We start from the raw sequence: 13,354 nt of genomic DNA on the forward strand, positions 1-13,354 counted from the left end.
AGTACAATAGAGGGCACATCAGAAAGAAGAGCTTTGCCCGTTGAATTTGGACAACTTCTCACCCCATCTCCTCTCCTCCTTGGGCTAGAAAGAGGAATCTGTGCCAGATGATGTTAGCTCATGAGCATCCTGGCTACTATCTCTCACCTTTCATAATTACACGCTCTCCTTGAGTGAAATCCAACTCCTTTAACTTTATTTGCTCATGATGCCAGCCTGTTTTTCTTTTTGTTTTTTTTTTTTTTCCAATTTTTAGTAGAGATGGAGTCTCATTATGTTGCCCAGGCTGGTCTCGAACTCCTAGGCTCAAGCAATCTGCCCGCCTTGGCCTCCCGAAGTGCTGGGATTATAGGCATGAGCCACTGTGCCCAGCCCATGATGCTATCCTTGAGTTGGAATTTGAGTGATAGAAAATTGGCTGAGTTTCAGATCTGCTGCAGTGGAGATGATTGTAATGATTGTAGGTAGCAAGATAGCTGCTATTATAAATGTTCATTGACCCCGAGCGACTGTACAGCCACACTTTTATTTTCTGTGATTGCCACTTATACTATCTTATACTTCTCAAAGCTTCAATGCTTCCATTTAAGCTATCTCAATTGATCATGAAATAGCTGGAGCAGGTATTATTCTCATTTTACAGGTAAGGAAATGGCACCAAAGAGATTAAGTGACTTAGCCAAGGTTATGGGGAAGAGCTGTCATTTTTTTCCTGTTATCTGGGTTTAAAATATTGGAATCACCTTGGACTCATCTCTCTCTTTTTTCTATTGCTGTATCCAGTAAAGCACCAATTCCTATAGGTTGTTTCTACAAAGTGTCTGTTTCCATTTCTTCCTCTCTACTTCCTTTCCCACCATCCAGGTTTGAGACCTCATCATTCCTTGCCTGATGAGCAGGACTTGCAGGTGCTATGCTTTCCTCATTCCAGTTCAGCCTGTATTCTCCTTCTAGACTGTACGTCCTTAAACGTCGCTTTCACTATGCTTAAAAATCTTCGTGATTCTCTTTCATGTGGAATTGAAACTCCTCAACCAAGATTTCAAAGCTCTCCTTAATCTGAATTCACCTTTTCCAGTCACCTACTCAAAACAGGTCTTTGAAATAAAAATGGCTAATACACACATGAAAAAATGTTCAAAAAATACAAATTAAAACAATCATTTTCATCTATCAAATCAGCAAAGTTTTGTGTTTTTAATTTTTTAGACGATACTGCTCATCCTCCACTCTTGCTATTTCCTTTCTTACAAAAATAAGCATGTTATTACCCTTATAATTTGTCTCCATCCCTCAGATCTTTTGTTCACACTTAATTCACTGTTGTCTCCCCTGGTTTCTCTAATACCTTAATCTGTTGATACTCACTTTGTAATTCTCCAAAACTAGAATCTGTAGGCAAAGATTTCTTTTGCTTGATAGTGTATCACCAGTATCTAGAATAGTGTCTAGTATGTAGTAGGAGCTCAAAAAAATTTGTTATATAAATGAACAAACTATGTTTTCAGAAAGTACACTTTAGAAAGACTAAAGAAACAGCATCTGGCAGGTGAGATTGTAGGTGTTTGGAGTTTGTGTGTTTTTTACATTTCTTTTTTTTGTTGTTTTTTTGAGACAGAGTCTCGCTCTGTCACCCAGGCTGGAGTGCAGTGGCACCATCTTGGCTCACTCCAAGCTCCACCTCCCAGCTTCAAGCGATTCTTCTGCCTCAGCCTCCCGAGTAGCTGGGACTACAGGCACGAGCCACCACGCCCGGCTAATTTTTGTATTTTTAGTAGAGACTGGGTGTCACCATATTGGCCAGGCTGGTCTTGAACTCCCAGACCTTATGATCCGCCCACCTCGGCCTCCCACAAGTGCTGGGATTACAGGCATGAGCCACCGTGCCCTGCCTTTTACATTTCTTTAACTGGCAAATAATAATAATTATATACACGAATGGGGTACAGTGTGATGTTTTAATATTAATACATGTATACAATGGGATGGATCAAATAGGCCTTATTAGCATACCCATCAGCTCAAATATCATTTCTTTGTGGTGGGAACACTTAAAATCCTCTCTTTTAGCTATTTTGAAGCGTGCATTATTTTTAACTGTTGTCACTTTGCTGGGTAATAGAATGCCAGAACATGTTCCTCTTATCTAACTGTAACTTTGTACCCAGTGACCAATATCTTCCCTGTCCGTATCCAACTCTCCCCACCCCAGCCTCTGGTAGCCATCACTCTACTCTCTACATCTGTGAGTTCAACTTTTTTAGATTCCACATATAAGTGAAATCATGCAGCATTTGTCTCTCAGTGCCTGGCTTATTTCGCTCAACATAATGTCCTCTAGGTTCATCCATATTGTCATAAATGACAGAATTTCCTGTTATTTTTTAAGGTTGTAGTATCCCATTGTATATATACACCAAATTTTAAAAATCTATTCATCCATTGATGGACACATAGGTTGCTTCCGTATCTTGGCTATTGTGAATAATGCTGCAATAAACATGGGAATGCAGACATCTCTTCAGCATACTGATTTCAATTTCTTAGGGTAGATACCCAGTAGTGGAATTGCTAGATCATATAGCAGTTTTCTTTTTAGTTGTTTGAGAGGCTCCATATGGTTTTCCAAAATGGCCGTACTAATTTATAATGCCACCAACCGTGTATAAGGGTTCCCTTCTCTCCACATCCTCATCAACACTTATGATCTTTTATCTTTTTAATAATAGCTAATCTAATAGGTGTGAGGTGCTATCTCATTTGGTTTTTTCTTTTTTTTTTTTTTTTTTTTTTGAGACAAAGTCTCACTGTCACCCAGGCCGGAGTGCAGTGGCACGATCTCAGCTCACTGCAACCTCTGCCTCCCCAGTTCAAGTGATTCTCCTGCTGCAGCCTCCCAAGTAGTTGGGATTACAGGCATGTGCCACCACACCCTGCTAATTTTTGTATTTTTAGTAGAGATTGGGTTTCATCATGTTGGCCAGGCTCCTCTTGAACTCCTGACCTCAGATGATCCGCCCACCTCAGCCCCCCAAAGTGCTGGGATTACAGGCGTGAGCCACTGCACCTGGCCTCATTTGGTTTTGATTTACATTTTTGTGATTGGAGATGGTGAGTATTTTTTTCATATATCTGTTAGCCATGTGTCTTCTTTTGAAAAATGTCTCTTTGATTTCTTTGCCCATTTTTAAATAGGATTATTGGTTTCCTTGTTATTGAGTAGTCTGAGTTCCTTGTATATTTTGGATATTGGCTCCTTATCTGATGTATGATTTGCAAATATTTTTTCCCAATCTGTACGTTGTCTCTTCACTCTATTGTTTCCTTCGCTGTGCAAAAGGTTTTTAGTTTGATGCAATCCCATTTGCCTATTTTTGCTTTTGTTGCCTGTGCTTTTGGGGTCATATCCAAGAAATCTCTTCCCAGACCAATATCATTGAGTTTTCCCCCATATTTTCTTCTAGTAGTTTTATAGTTTCTAGTCTTACATTTAAGTTTTTAATCCATATTGAGTTCATTTTTATATAAGGGATGAGAGAAGGGTCCATTTTCATTTTTCTGTATGTAGATATACAGTTTTCCCAACACCATTTATTCAGGAGACTGTCCTTTCCCCATTGTGTGTTCTTGGCACCTTTTCAAAAATCAGTTGACCATAGATGTTTGGGTTGATTTCTGGGCCCTTGCCTATTCCATTGGTTGATGGATCTGTTTTTATAACAGTACCATGCTGTTTTGATTATCATAGCTTCATAATATTACATTGTCTTGTTTTATGCTTTCAAATATTTCTCAACTTTTCTATATTGAGTACATCTTTCACAATCAGGAGAAATGCAAACTATTTAAACTAATGAAATACAGCCTGTAGTTTGGCCAGGCCTGTTTTATCACTATTCTGGAACAAGTACTCAATTCCTGTTTATTTCCACATCTTGCCATTTCTCATGCTTTCCTTTCTCACTTCACCTCTGACAATCCTTCAAACCTCAACTTGAGGCCCACCTCTTTTTTTTTTTTTTTTTTTTTTTTTTTTGAGATGGAGTCTCGCTCTGTCGCCCAGGCTGGAGTGCAGTGGCGCAATCTCGGCTCACTGCAAGCTCCGCCTCCCGGGTTCACACCATTCTCCTGCCTCAGCCTCTCCGAGTAGCTGGGACTACAGGCGCCCGCCACCACGCCCGGCTAATTTTTTTGTATTTTTAGTAGAGACAGGGTTTCACCGTGGTCTCGATCTCCTGACCTCGTGATCCGCCTGCCTCGGCCTCCCAAAGTGCTGGGATTACAAGCGTGAGCCACCGCGCCCGGCCGAGGCCCACCTCTTCTATGCACCCTTCCCCAAGTACATCCTTCCTTAGTGATCTCCTTCCCTGTGCCAGACATTCCACTTAATTAGGTATACTGTGCTACATTCATTCATTCTCATTCATTAAACATTTTCTATTTGCTGGCTTGTGTGTTGAGTGTATGTGTTGAGCATGTGTGAGAGAGAGAGAATGTAAATGTGTGTGTTTGGTATGAATTAATTTTTCCTTCTCAACAGATACCATGTCTTAGCCTGCCCACATCTTAGCCTGCTGTTTGTTTTGTAACACGAACTGATGGCAGAGTAAATACTCAACAGACACTTGGTGATAGTACAAGGTATTGAAGCTTCAAGGTCTTGAAGCTTTTCAGGGGTCTGAAAATTCTTGGGGCTCCTTCCACTACACTGCGCTCTGTAGTAACCCTTAAGCTTACATTTACTGAGCACTTAGTATGTGCCATGGGCTTGCCATTTATTTTTTCATTTATAGAGTAAGAATTACTTTCATTTTTATCTTAAGATTCAGGAAACTGAAACTTAGAAAAATCAAGTAATTTTCCTAAGTGACAAAGCTTGAAGTGCTAAGGCATGGATTAAAACACAGCCCAGGCAAGCTCTTTATCGCTAGGCTATATTGACTCACCAGGCCTTATGACAAATGAAATACTAGTTCCTTTGACCCATATGCCACAAATGTGCTTTCAGTGAAACTGCATGCTCTTGGTGAAGTTACTTAATCTCACAGAATCTCAGTTTCCTCATTTGTAAAAGAAAGACAATATTAGCTGACAGGCTGGTTGAAAATGTCAAGGTATGAAAGTGTGTCACATAGTGCCGAGCACACAGAGGGCGTTGAGTCAATGATAGTTGTTATTATTAGATATGCTGCCTTCTTGATATCTGCAACTTTCAAGTTGGGCATGGCAGCTGCCTCGCGTTTCTTTCTACAGGGTGGGTGGATCTGCAACTCTGAATCTGGGGATCACAGCTCTGCTAGGTGGTGAAGGTGCTATTAGAAAGCCTGTAAAAAAAAAAAGAAGGAAAGAAAAGAAAAAGAAAGCCTGGACCCAGAGAAAACAAATAAGCAACCCTGCCCCAGGTTCACTAGAGCTCGGATTTCCTTGTCTGAATGCATAATGATAGGAAGAAGGCTGTGTTACAGAAGCAGCTGTTTTTTGTTTGTCATCCAGGCCCACTAATCTAAACATCTCTCACTCCTCAGGAATTATTTTAGGACCAGGAAGCAGCACGCTGTTTATTGAAAGAGTCACAGAAGAGGATGAAGGTGTCTATCACTGCAAAGCCACCAACCAGAAGGGCTCTGTGGAAAGTTCAGCATACCTCACTGTTCAAGGTAAACAGCTGCTTAAGAAAGCAACAAGAAATTGGTCAGACATCTATTTCCCTGTTTGTTTAACTTTCCACCTCCCAGTCTCCTGCTGCCCGCTCCAGTCTGTTCCTTTCCCTGACCTCCTTCTCCCCTCTCCCTGCCACTCCGGGAAGGGACTGTCTGGTTCTGTCTGGCAAAGCAGAAGGTGAAGACACTGGCTGGCCATCCTCGAGAGCCCGAAATCTGAACACAGTGTCTGCGGGAGAAGTCGTTCCCAGAAGAAAGGAAACCCAGTTCTGACTGTGTTATTATGCCCTGCCACAGAGAGTGGCCAGAGTAGTCCACACCTGTGAGAGAGACGTCCAAAAAGGAAGAAAAGGGAGGGGGGTAGGTGAGGAGGGGGAACTCGCACACTTAAAATTGTTCATTTGTTTTCCTTTTCTAATTCCCAGGAGTTAGACATATGCTGCTATTCCGAATGCTTTTATAAGCTGGCTTTTAAAATGAAGTGGGCTGTAATATATTATCAGACAGAAGCAACATGTAATCAACAGACCACATTTAAGAAAAATATTCCAAGTGCTTCCTCTTTATAGGTCTCAGACAGTTTGCTCAGCAGCAAAATACAAAGAGGCCTAATCCTACCCTGGCTATGGCCAGGTGGCTTAAATTTGGAAAACGGTTTCGACCTCAATTTCAATTCTCTAATGCTAAGAATCATCCAAAACATAAAATTTACAAAATCATAAAATATCAGATTGGCACCTCTTAGATGTAAATATCTATGGCGTATTGAGGTTTTACGTGAAAAGATGGAATTTGTTCGGTAGACTATTGCCAAACGCTAACCAGTCGACTTCAGAATATGCAAGTATTTTGCGGGGAGGAACTAGGAAGAAGGCAATGTACTTCAGTTTTGTTCCCCCTGAAACTTACATTGCTTAAATATTTTAACTCTGAGAATTCAAACCCTTTTAAAACAGAACATCGTCTCTATTCTTTCACAAGGAGATGATTTTAAAGAGCCCCCTGAAAGTCTGAAACTACTCTACCACAAATTTATACTTTCAGAAAAAGTGAGAGGGTAGCATTCGCCAAATACATTTAGTAATGGTTTTGTCTCCCAAATAATCCTTGTTCTAAAATATTATGTTAACTTTTCTGCTCGCTGGTACAGAAACAGTTTATTAGCATCTCTGTTAAATATCTTCTTCCCCAGATAGCTGCTTATCTGTCTTTTAACAGGCACCCCAGACATATAGCCCTCAGGAATGGCCGTGTCAGGCCAGGGAACACAGAGAGCAAGGAGACCTCACTAATCCTCAGAGCAAATGTCATTTCCCCCGTATCCTCCCAACAACCCCATGAGATACACAGAGCAGTGATAAACCTCCAGAGAGGACTGAACTGACTCACCTAACTCTCACACAGTCTAGTCATGGCAGACCAGAGGAGAAAACTGAATTTTTCTCAGACTCCCCTCCCCTCACCCTATGACTGCCTTCCCCTGTCCCCACCCCTCCGCCAGGGAATATGGGGCAGCAATGGCTAGACTCTTATGGCCTGGGAGGAGCCTGGGTATGAAGCAGTGACGTTTTTGCATGTTTGTAGGTCTCCCTAAAGTCTTGACTTCCTTCCCTTTTCTGCCAGGTTGATCTGGGTTTCTCAGAAGCCAGTGTGCTTAAAATTGTGCATTTACGACATCTGTGAGTTTCTTCTCCCCACCTTCAGAACCACCACCCTTCTGTTCGCCAGCAGTCTGCTCTGCAGGAGGCCTGCTGTTATTCTTTCACTGCTCCAGGCCAGATCAGCAGCACCGTGGGGCCTTCCAGATTGGATTAGAGTCAGTCTTTTGGCCATTAGTGAGCCCAACTTGCCACATAACGCCAAGTGTGGCCTCCGTTTGTGATGTTAGTGCATCCTGGAATAGGCTCCATTCCCTATTCCGGCCAAATCCTTCTTATCCTCTCAGGCCAGCTGAAATGCTTTCTGCCCTGGAATATCCTCCAGGATGAACAGCTGAGGCAGGTACTCATTCTCTGCTCTCTCACTCCCCGCTTCTGGAATCATTAGTCAGTACTTATTTTATTCTGCCTTTTATTATTATTTTGGCGTTGATACGCTTCTCTTCCCTACCGAATTATAAACTTTGAGACAGTACTGTCTGACATATCTTTGTATCCTGTACACATGCCCAGCACTTAGCATGAAATATTTATTTAGTACCTTTATGTGCAGGCACTGTGCTGGACGTGTGATATACTTAATCCTATTAACCTTGTAAGAATCTAAAGAAGTCAATAGTAGTATCTTCAATCTACAGATGGGAAGATGGAAACTCAAAGAAGTTAAACAATTTGCCCAAAGTCGCACAATGACTATGTGGTGAGGCTGAGACTTGAGTCCACGTAAACCTCAGAATATTTCCACCCTTCCTCTGCTCTTCTCATTCCTGAGGTGCCTTAGGAAGTTGTCTGCAAGGACTTACGATAAAATTGAGCAAAAGCACTCTTTCGGTGATCCTGTTATTTTTCTTTTCTCCATTTCTCCCATGTTTACATGCCTCTAGACTTCCTATGCTGATTCCTTTTCCCATTAATGTTATGCTTTTCCGAAAAGTCAGATGTTAAGAATACTGCATTACTGATAATTTCTAAACCTGTTAGCCATATCATTTACTCTTGTGAAAAATGGAGGTAATTTTTACTTGAATTGCCCATATTGGTTGCCACCTATATATAATATATGGCATATATAATGGAATATATATTTATATATTCCATTATTTTGTTCATTATTGCCCCCAACTGCCATGATTTTGAACTCTTGTGTCTGCTTTTTGTAGTTTTTTGGCCTTCTCCTTTGCTCTCTTTTATAAAAGTGATGGCTATATCCAACCTTTTTTGCTTAAAAAAAGTAGCTAGCTGAAAATATAGACTACCTGATTGGCAATCATCCAGCCACACCTGAAATATTGTGCCCATTTATAAAAGAAACAAATAAGTAGAGCTATATCCTGGATAGGAATAGAATAGTGCCAGAAAATGAGGATACTTAGTCCAAAAAAGAGACAACATGGGGGTAACAAGATTGTTTTCTTAAAATAGTTAAGGAGCTTTCTGACACAAGAGGCATTTAACTCATTCTATGACACACCAGAAAAGATAAGTAGAACCAATGAAGGGAGATGATAGTGAAATGTCCAAGAGGCAGGTTTCAAGTCTATATAAGAATATAATTTTGCACAGGAAGACATTTTAAATGCTAACAGTATGTGGACCTTAGAAAGGCCTGCATGTGTGAGTCAGATGCAGTGTCTTGAATGGAAGGAGTTTGGATTCACTGGATTAAAATTTGATCCTAGGATGCTGTTCACAACAGCTGAATACGGTACCTGCTCAGTAATTTTATAATTGAAATGGGACTCTTCTTCTAGAGTCATTGTTCTTACCACCCTGGTAGCTATGAAACATTCCCTAGATTTAGACTTTATTTCCTGTTAGATGCATATGGACCCTCACACTGACCTATCTTGTCAAATTGAGTTTAGGAAATGAAACCAAGCGAACAAGTTGTGTCTGTGGCTATGTTTAACAGATTTAAAGAGGTTGGTGAATTAGCCAGGAAGGAAACTGTCTGCTCTTTTTATTTCCTTTGAAAAAGGATTCTTATACTCACAGATAAAACAATGTGTTATTTTTGTATCTGTAAAGGATGAATGAACTGTGGAGTCAAAGTACCTTCTTTAAATAATCACAGGTCTTGTTTGGTTTGGACCTAGCGCCAGCACGAGGACACATGAAGCTCTCAAAGGGGAAATTCCATATCAAAACTGACAACAGAAGTGTTAGTAACTAAAATCATTTCTGAAATTAACATAGCGCTCAGTAGCCCTGGAACTCAATGGGGCTGTTACAATTTCATCCAAGGACTTAAGCTATGCTTTATAATTATTATTGCAAATAACCACAATATATATAAAAACATCCTTTTTTTTTTTTTTTTTTTTTTTTTGTTGAGACACAGTCTTGCTCTGTCAGCCAGGCTAGAGTGCAGTGGCATGATCTCGGCTCATTGCAACCTCTGCCTCTTGAGCTCAAGCAATTCTTCTGCCTCAGCCTCCCGAGTAGCTGGGATTACGGGCGTGTGCCACCACACCCGGCTAATTTTTGTATTTTTAGTAGAGACGGGGTTTCACCATGTTGGCCAGGCTGGTCTCGAACTCCTGACCTCAGGTAATCCACCCGCCTCGGCCTCCCGAAGTGCTGGGATTACAGGCGTGAGCCACTGCACCCAGCCAAGAACATTCTTATATCAGATTTAGGCCTTACTATATTTCAGTATCATTTATAAGTACATAGGAGAAGACAACTTGAAGAAGAATAACTATCATTTTAAGCATTTTTTGAAGATGATTGACAGATACAAAAATCACAAAGGCACAAAAGGACTACATAAGGGTCCTGCAGCCTAAATGCTGGTCATGGCATTAGAGGCTGATTTGCAAACGATTGCACATTGTCAGTTGTTTGAGAAAAGACTCATCCAGTAAAAAGTAGACACTATGTTCCCTAATAAATAAAATCCCAAAAGTCAGTAATAGAAAAAACTGAAAACAATATGGCCGTGGGTCTTCAGTCACTCCTCTGTATTGCCCTTGGCCAGCTATCAGTTTTCAGTTCTCCATTTTGACCCTCCTCTGATCCCTGACTGACCTCCCTCCAAGTTAGCTCCTCTCTTCCTGAATCCTGCCCCCAAATTCACTCCTATGACTATCCTGGCACTGAGAAAGGATGTGATAAACTAATTCGCATGAATATGTTGGGGATTGATGTTATGCCTCTCATGGGTGTTGGCTATTTAGAAAGGAGAGAGCAGTGCTCAAAACAGAGATGAACCAGCTGTGCACTAATGCCAATAGGAGGGCTGAGGGACAGGGATACACGTGCCTTTATACTTCAAATCTAACCAGTGACATAAAGCTGGCCTTGATCAAGAAGAATTTAAAAAAATGGTGATGGAATTCAGTTAGGCTGATTTGAGGCCTTTGTAGAGAGTTCTTGAGGCAAAATAATTCAAACCCAAAAGATATTCATCTTAATTCCCTCTGTAGAAACTAGGCTGGAATAAAACTGCATCGGGTATCATAGAAGTGGGTGTTAGGCCTAGGGAACTTGGTGCTGGGCTCTGTGAGGGCCTGGGACTATGTAATTAATATCTTGAGCTTATAGAACATTCAGTGCACTATTTTAAGCACATAGCATCCATAATCCTACTTAAGTTTCGCAATAATCCTACAGGTACAAGGAAGTACAGTTAGTTAAAAGTGAGAATCTAGGCGCAAAAAGGTTAAGTGACTTGTCCAGGGTTACACAGCTAGGAAATGGCAGAGCTGAGAACTGGAACCATGTTCAACCATCCTGCTCTATTGCTCTATAGGTTTTATGCTCTATACCTCAACTCTAAGGTAGCACAGCACGGTGGTTAAAAAGACCCATTCTGAAGCCAGATGCCTCACTCTTCATGAGCTGCATAACCTTTGCCAAGTTCCTTACCTTCCTGGTGCTTCCAGTCTCTCATTGTAAAATGGGCAGACTAATGATGGTATACCAATCTTTATAGGGTTGTTGTAAGGATTAACACATTTAAAACAGCATCTGGCATATAATAAAAATTTTGTAAGTGTTAGCTAACATTACCGTTTGTTAATACGATATACCAAATTCCGTTTCAACAAAAGTTTCTGTATTATACTTTTCCTGGACTTAACCAGTAGGTCACCTAAAAGGTGTTCTAAGCCACAGAATTCCTGTTTGACTTAAGGATTTAACTTGTGAAAAAAGAAATGTGTTCCAGAACTAATGTCGCATAATAGCAATTTAAATATCCTTACTTAACAGTACTCTTGAAAATGTACTTAAAATTTAATGGGAATACAGCATTTCCATACATCACTGTCCTTAGGAGTGGTTCCAAACTGGTGTACATAGATTCCTAAAAAACTTCATCGACAGTAATAAAGGTCTGCAGGCCTATTTTAACATTTCAATAGGCTCTAGAGAAACCACATAGTAAGGTTACCTGGATTATGCTGACTGGGTTTTACATAGAAGGACATGGCACTGGTTGAGTGGCTTATATTGCTCGAGGATCTTGAGAGTCAGGTCAAAGTGCATCTGAGTAATTTTCTTTTCGTTCATACCTAAATCTTTATTGAGACTTCCTCTGAGTCAATGCTGGAGACTCAAAGTGAACAAGAAACATGTCCTTCTCTTGAGGTCCTAATAGGTTAATGGGCAATAAACCCACATAAGTAGTTACTCAAATTATAATAACAATAGAACCAGAGAATAACACCTAAACCAACCCTAGGATCAGGCGAATTTCTCAGGGAGGTGGTGGACCAGTTGTTTGCAGAAATTGATGAGTACTTAGGTCCAAATCTGATTTGTTTCAGAAAGAAAAGGTAAATTGTATTAAATAATACGTGCAATGTGTTTGGGTGAAAAAAAATTACTCTGCACTTGAGGTCCAAAAAGTGATAAGGAAAAAAAAAAAAAAAGAAAAGGGTTGGAAGGAAAAAAAAAAGAAAAGGGTTGGAGTAAGGGGTGTAGATGGAGAAACAGAGAGACAGTGGGAGAGGGAGAGAGGAAGGGAGGGAGAGAGGGAGAGAGAGAGAAAGGAAAGAAGGAAGGAAGGAGGGGAGGAGGGAAGGAAGGAAAGAAGGAAGGAAGGAGGAGAGGAGGGAAGGGGGAAGGAGGAAGGAAGGAAGGAAGGAAGGAAGGAAGGAAGGAAGGAAGGAAGGAAGGAGGAAGGAAGGAAGGAAGGAAGGAAGGAAGGAAGGAAGGAAGGAAGGCAGGCAGGCAGGCAGGCAGGCAGGCAGGCAGGCAGGCAAGCAGGGAGGGAGGGAGGGAGGCAGGCAGGCAGGCAAGCAGGCTTCAAAATAATAGCTAACACTAAGTTTACGCAATTCACATGTTAGGAAGGGGCTGTTATCTCCACTTTGTAAGGATGAGGAAACTGGTGCACAGAGTACCTGCCCTTTCCCGATGAAACCTGTGTTCGGTCCCTAAGTCAAGGCAGGCCCTGGGACAAGGTGCTCTGGTCTTTTGCTTGGGGTGTTTCCTTAACTCCTTGGGAAACTCTGTCTGGTTATATTGCATGAGCTGAGTTGGCTGGCTCTGCTGCCTACCCATTCATGCAGTCTGATGCCACACAGTGTCATACATAAGGGCTGGTGTGATGCCGCCAGACCATGCAGCCCAGGCCGTGTGTACAGAGAGCTACTATTGCTGTCAGGAAAGTTCAGGACACTGCGCAGCTGCAGAGACTTCAGGCAAGATACACACCCCTTCAGAACTCAGACCATCCCTGGTGTGGCATCTCCCCTCCCTATTCCAAAAGGGATGGTGTAAAGCCTGGGAGAGTAATTGACGTGAAATGCTCTGTGCAACCAGGTCAACAGTCTGTCATAGATACAGTTACCATACACTCTTCAAATTGGCTATATTCTTGTCAGTATCCCAAATGAAACTAACCTTGTACTGTGTCCTGATGCTGGCCTTTCACACACATCATGCGGGAGCCATGTCCCTGAGACCCAGTGCTAACTCCTAGTTACTGTCAAATCCCACCCACATTTCCCTGGCCTCTTTCCACTCCTGTGTGCAGCTGGGTTATCTCATGCACTTAGTTCATCAGCTGTCACCAGCAAGTTGAAG

General features: G+C 41.5%; 1 protein-coding gene across 1 annotated transcript in view; it reads left to right on the forward strand.

Moving 5' to 3' along the window:
• FLT1 (fms related receptor tyrosine kinase 1) overlaps positions 1–13,354 on the forward strand; it is a 196,477-nt gene that overhangs the window by 132,954 nt on the left and 50,169 nt on the right. The window contains exon 15 of the mRNA XM_032150567.2: positions 5,526–5,657. Within this exon, the coding sequence (XP_032006458.1) occupies positions 5,526–5,657 (132 nt within the window). The remainder of the gene's footprint in view (positions 1–5,525; positions 5,658–13,354) is intronic.

Source organism: Hylobates moloch, unplaced genomic scaffold (assembly GCF_009828535.3).
Source record: "Hylobates moloch isolate HMO894 unplaced genomic scaffold, HMol_V3 SCAFFOLD_4, whole genome shotgun sequence".
NCBI lineage: Eukaryota > Metazoa > Chordata > Mammalia > Primates > Hylobatidae > Hylobates > Hylobates moloch.